Source organism: Hydra vulgaris, chromosome 10 (assembly GCF_038396675.1).
Source record: "Hydra vulgaris chromosome 10, alternate assembly HydraT2T_AEP".
In the NCBI taxonomy this organism is placed as follows: Eukaryota; Metazoa; Cnidaria; class Hydrozoa; order Anthoathecata; family Hydridae; genus Hydra; species Hydra vulgaris.
The window spans coordinates 386,336-390,077 of NC_088929.1; the positions used below are offsets into that span (position 1 = coordinate 386,336).

General features: G+C 29.8%; 1 protein-coding gene across 1 annotated transcript; it reads right to left on the minus strand.

Moving 5' to 3' along the window:
* Nucleotides 1–287: 287 nt before the first annotated feature.
* On the minus strand, nt 288–755 carry LOC136085704 (uncharacterized). Its single transcript, XM_065807010.1, has one exon. The coding sequence runs from the start codon at nt 753–755 to the stop codon at nt 288–290; it is 468 nt and encodes a 155-aa protein (XP_065663082.1).
* Nucleotides 756–3,742: the final 2,987 nt, after the last annotated feature.

Sequence of the window (3,742 nt, forward strand, 5' to 3'; positions counted from 1 at the left end):
ATGGTAAAAAACTGCGAGGAGCGGTATAACTTTTTTTCAAATAGAATTGTCGACCCATGGAATCCGCTTTCGCAAGAAGCAGTGAACGCTCAATCCATCAACGCTTTCAAAAACAGCATAAGAAAGTAACTTTATAGATACAATTGCTGCTTTGTCTGTAGCTACTGTATCTTCATGTTCGTCAGCATAGGGGGGCCTGGTGTAGCACCTCTTCATCAAATTATAAATAGATTATTGTATTTGTATTTGATCACTGAATAATAATAATAGTAATAATAATAATATTATCATTTTTTATATGAAAAAACACCACCATCTGCAATTGATCTCAATTTTGCTCTGACGCCTTTCATATGCGACTGTAAAAAGTCTAAATCAATTTCTTGTAGTTTTGGTTCAATGCGATCAATCAAAACTTGCTCTGTTGAAGCTTGCCAATCTCCCTCGTAAACCTTCTGTGCCAAATGTCCCCAAAAATTTTCAATTGGTCGTGCTTGAGGTACATTTGGGGGATTGGATTCTTTATCAACATAATAGACATATTGGTCCATCCAATTTAGAGAATCTTTAGAATAATGAGAACTTGCTAAATCTGGCCAAGATAAATAGTTTAAGTCTCCATAATACTTGTGAATAAATGGAAGAAGTTGTTTTTCTAAACATTCATTAATATAGATTGATGAATTGATCGCTACAGCCTTGCAAGTGCGAAATAATGGCTTGGACATACCACGGTCAGATATGGCTATCCACATTAATAATTTTTTTGGAAATTTCTATTTTCCTATAAAACGAAGACTTTCTGGGCATGTCTTTTTGTTGTTTGTGTAGTATCCAGAATTTTACAGGCATGTTGTCCTCTGCAAAACAAAAGCATTTTTCGTCATCGATGACTAGAAGCGATTTTGTGTTATAGAGTGGGTTAACTAGTTTCCTGCTTCTTTTCTTTGCCTTTATCATCAGTATTTTTTCTTTGCCTTTATCATCAGTATTTTTTCTTTGCCTTTATCATCAGTATTTTTTCTTTGCCTATTTCATCAGTATTCAGCTTCTTTTCTTTGCCTTTATCATCATTTGGGGACATTTGGCACAGAAGGTTTACGAGGGAGATTGGCGAGCTTCAACAGAGCAAGTTTTGATTGATCGCATTGAATATATTATTTTTCGTCATCGATGACTAGAAGCGATTTTGTGTTATAGAGTGGGTTAACTAGTTTCTGCTTCTTTAACCTGCTTCTTTTCTTTGCCTTTATTTGTTGTTCTATAGTGTATTTTGGAGTCTTTTCACGTTTTCTATATTTAATATTCATTTTTTTTAACTGACGACCAATTGTCGATTGATTTACACCGAATTTAATACCTATTTTTCTCTGACTGACCCCTTTTCGATTGTTGACAAGTCTCGTTAATTCGGCTTTCTTTTCTCTAGTCCAGGATGTCGGACGACCAGGGTGCTTTCTATCAGAAAACGATTGAACAGTTTCAAGTCTTTTTAGGTTATCATATATTGTACTTCGAGCAAATCCTTCCTTTTCAAAATGATTTACGATTTTTTTTTTTATACATCAGCTTTATTTACAAAAAATATAATTTTAGTCGCTTTCGAAAAGATTCTCGTTCAACTGCATTTAACCTCATTTTAAATAATTGTGTTTCAAATAATAAAGTTTATGTTTTATAGATCGTTTATGCCTACGCATAAAACCACAAAAATAAATTATTATGCTCAAATAATGAAATTAGGATTTTTCCGATAACTTCCGCATCACTAGTTATGGTAAGTATTCAATTGCACAACAGTGGATTAGTGAATGGAATCGAAGTCATTGTAAATGAGTTTGAAAAATTAAAAATTAAAAATAATTTATCTTCATTTCTTTATTTAAAACAAAATAAATTTAAAGAAGTTCTAAAAAAAAATTATTTTACTTTTTTATCACTAATAACTTCTTTTAGTTATCTTTTTATTCGTTATCTTCTTACTATTTTTAAAGAAACTTTATTATTTTTGTCGTTATTATTTATTATTTTTATTACTGTTTTTTATATTATTACTACTATTGTTATAATTGCTCTATTATTGAATAAAGTTATTATTGTTATTATTTACGGGTGATGCGGAAGTTATCGGACAAATCCTAATTTCATTATTTGAGCATATAAATTTGTTTTTGTGGTTTTATGCGTAGGCATAAACAATCTATAAAACATAAACTTTATTATTTGAAGCACAATTATTTAAAATGAGGTTAAATGCAGTTGAACGAGAATCTTTTCGAAAGCGACTAAAATTATATTTTTTGTAAATAAAGCTGATGTATAAAAAAAAAATCGTAAATCATTTTGAAAAGGAAGGATTTGCTCGAAGTACAATATATGATAACCTAAAAAGACTTGAAACTGTTCAATCGTTTTCTGATAGAAAGCACCCTGGTCGTCCGACATCCTGGACTAAAAGAAAGCCGAATTAACGAGACTTGTCAACAATCGAAAAGGGGTCAGTCAGAGAAAAATAGGTATTAAATTCGGTGTAAATCAATCGACAATTGGTCGTCAGTTAAAAAAAATGAATATTAAATATAGAAAACGTGAAAAGACTCCAAAATACACTATAGAACAACAAATAAAGGCAAAGAAAAGAAGCAGGAAACTAGTTAACCCACTCTATAACACAAAATCGCTTCGAGATCAATTGCAAATGGTGGTGTTTTTTCATATAAAAAATAATAAATTTTTATTAAAAGGTAAATGCTTTATTTAAAAAAAATATAACAGCAGTTTTTTATTTATAAATAAGTTATTGACGTTTTTATTTTGTCCGATAACTTCCGCATCAACCGTTATTATTTTTTAAATTATTATATTATTATTATAATTATTTGGTGTCATTTTCTTACGCTTATGCACAAGTTTCATTTGTATACATCATCATATGACTTATGATTTTTATGATTATGAGCTTTACAGTTTACTGTGTAAGTAAGTTGTTCTGATAGGTAAAAAACGCTCTGGCATTACTGATGATAAATTCTAGATATAGTATTATATCATACTAGTACATATAAATACATATACATATTAAAATAATACATATAAATGCATATTATAAATACATATAAACATAACTCCATATTATAACACTAATAACTTTTCCAACAGGCATCCAATTTCTTTTTTGAGAAGCCATTTTTAAATTTTATAAACCTGAAAATAGGCACAAAGTTTTCAAATAATAAACTATTTTTGATTAGTTTATTCATTACGTAACAGTTTCCATACACAAACACACACACACACACACACACACACACACACACACACACACACACACGCACACACACACACATATATACATACAAAAAAACGGAGAAAGTTATATTCGTTAGGAAATTATAGATAAAATCTATGCGTTTTTAGTTATACAGGTGTGTAGACAGTTGTTTTAACTAGCCAAATAGCATAAATTGTAAAAAATAAAATCCAGGTTGGATCATGTGGCCTTCTTGACCTATGCTGCGGACGCTCATGATCTTGCCCAGTTATTTACATTTACATTTATATTTTACAACTAATATAAAAAAACTGCCAAGAAAATGTATCTTAAGTAACAATAATAATATAACTTATTAGATATTTGTAAATATACTTATAAACAAGAAAAAGCAAAGGACACAGAATGGAATCCTGAGAAACGTCACTAGTCATGATTTCAAGAGAAGTATAGGCATAATGGTTAAATAAA

Excerpts from the sequence above, each read along its gene's own strand:
- LOC136085704 (XM_065807010.1), bottom strand. The coding sequence starts at position 755 with ATGTGGATAGCCATATCTGACCGTGGTATGTCCAAGCCATTATTTCGC.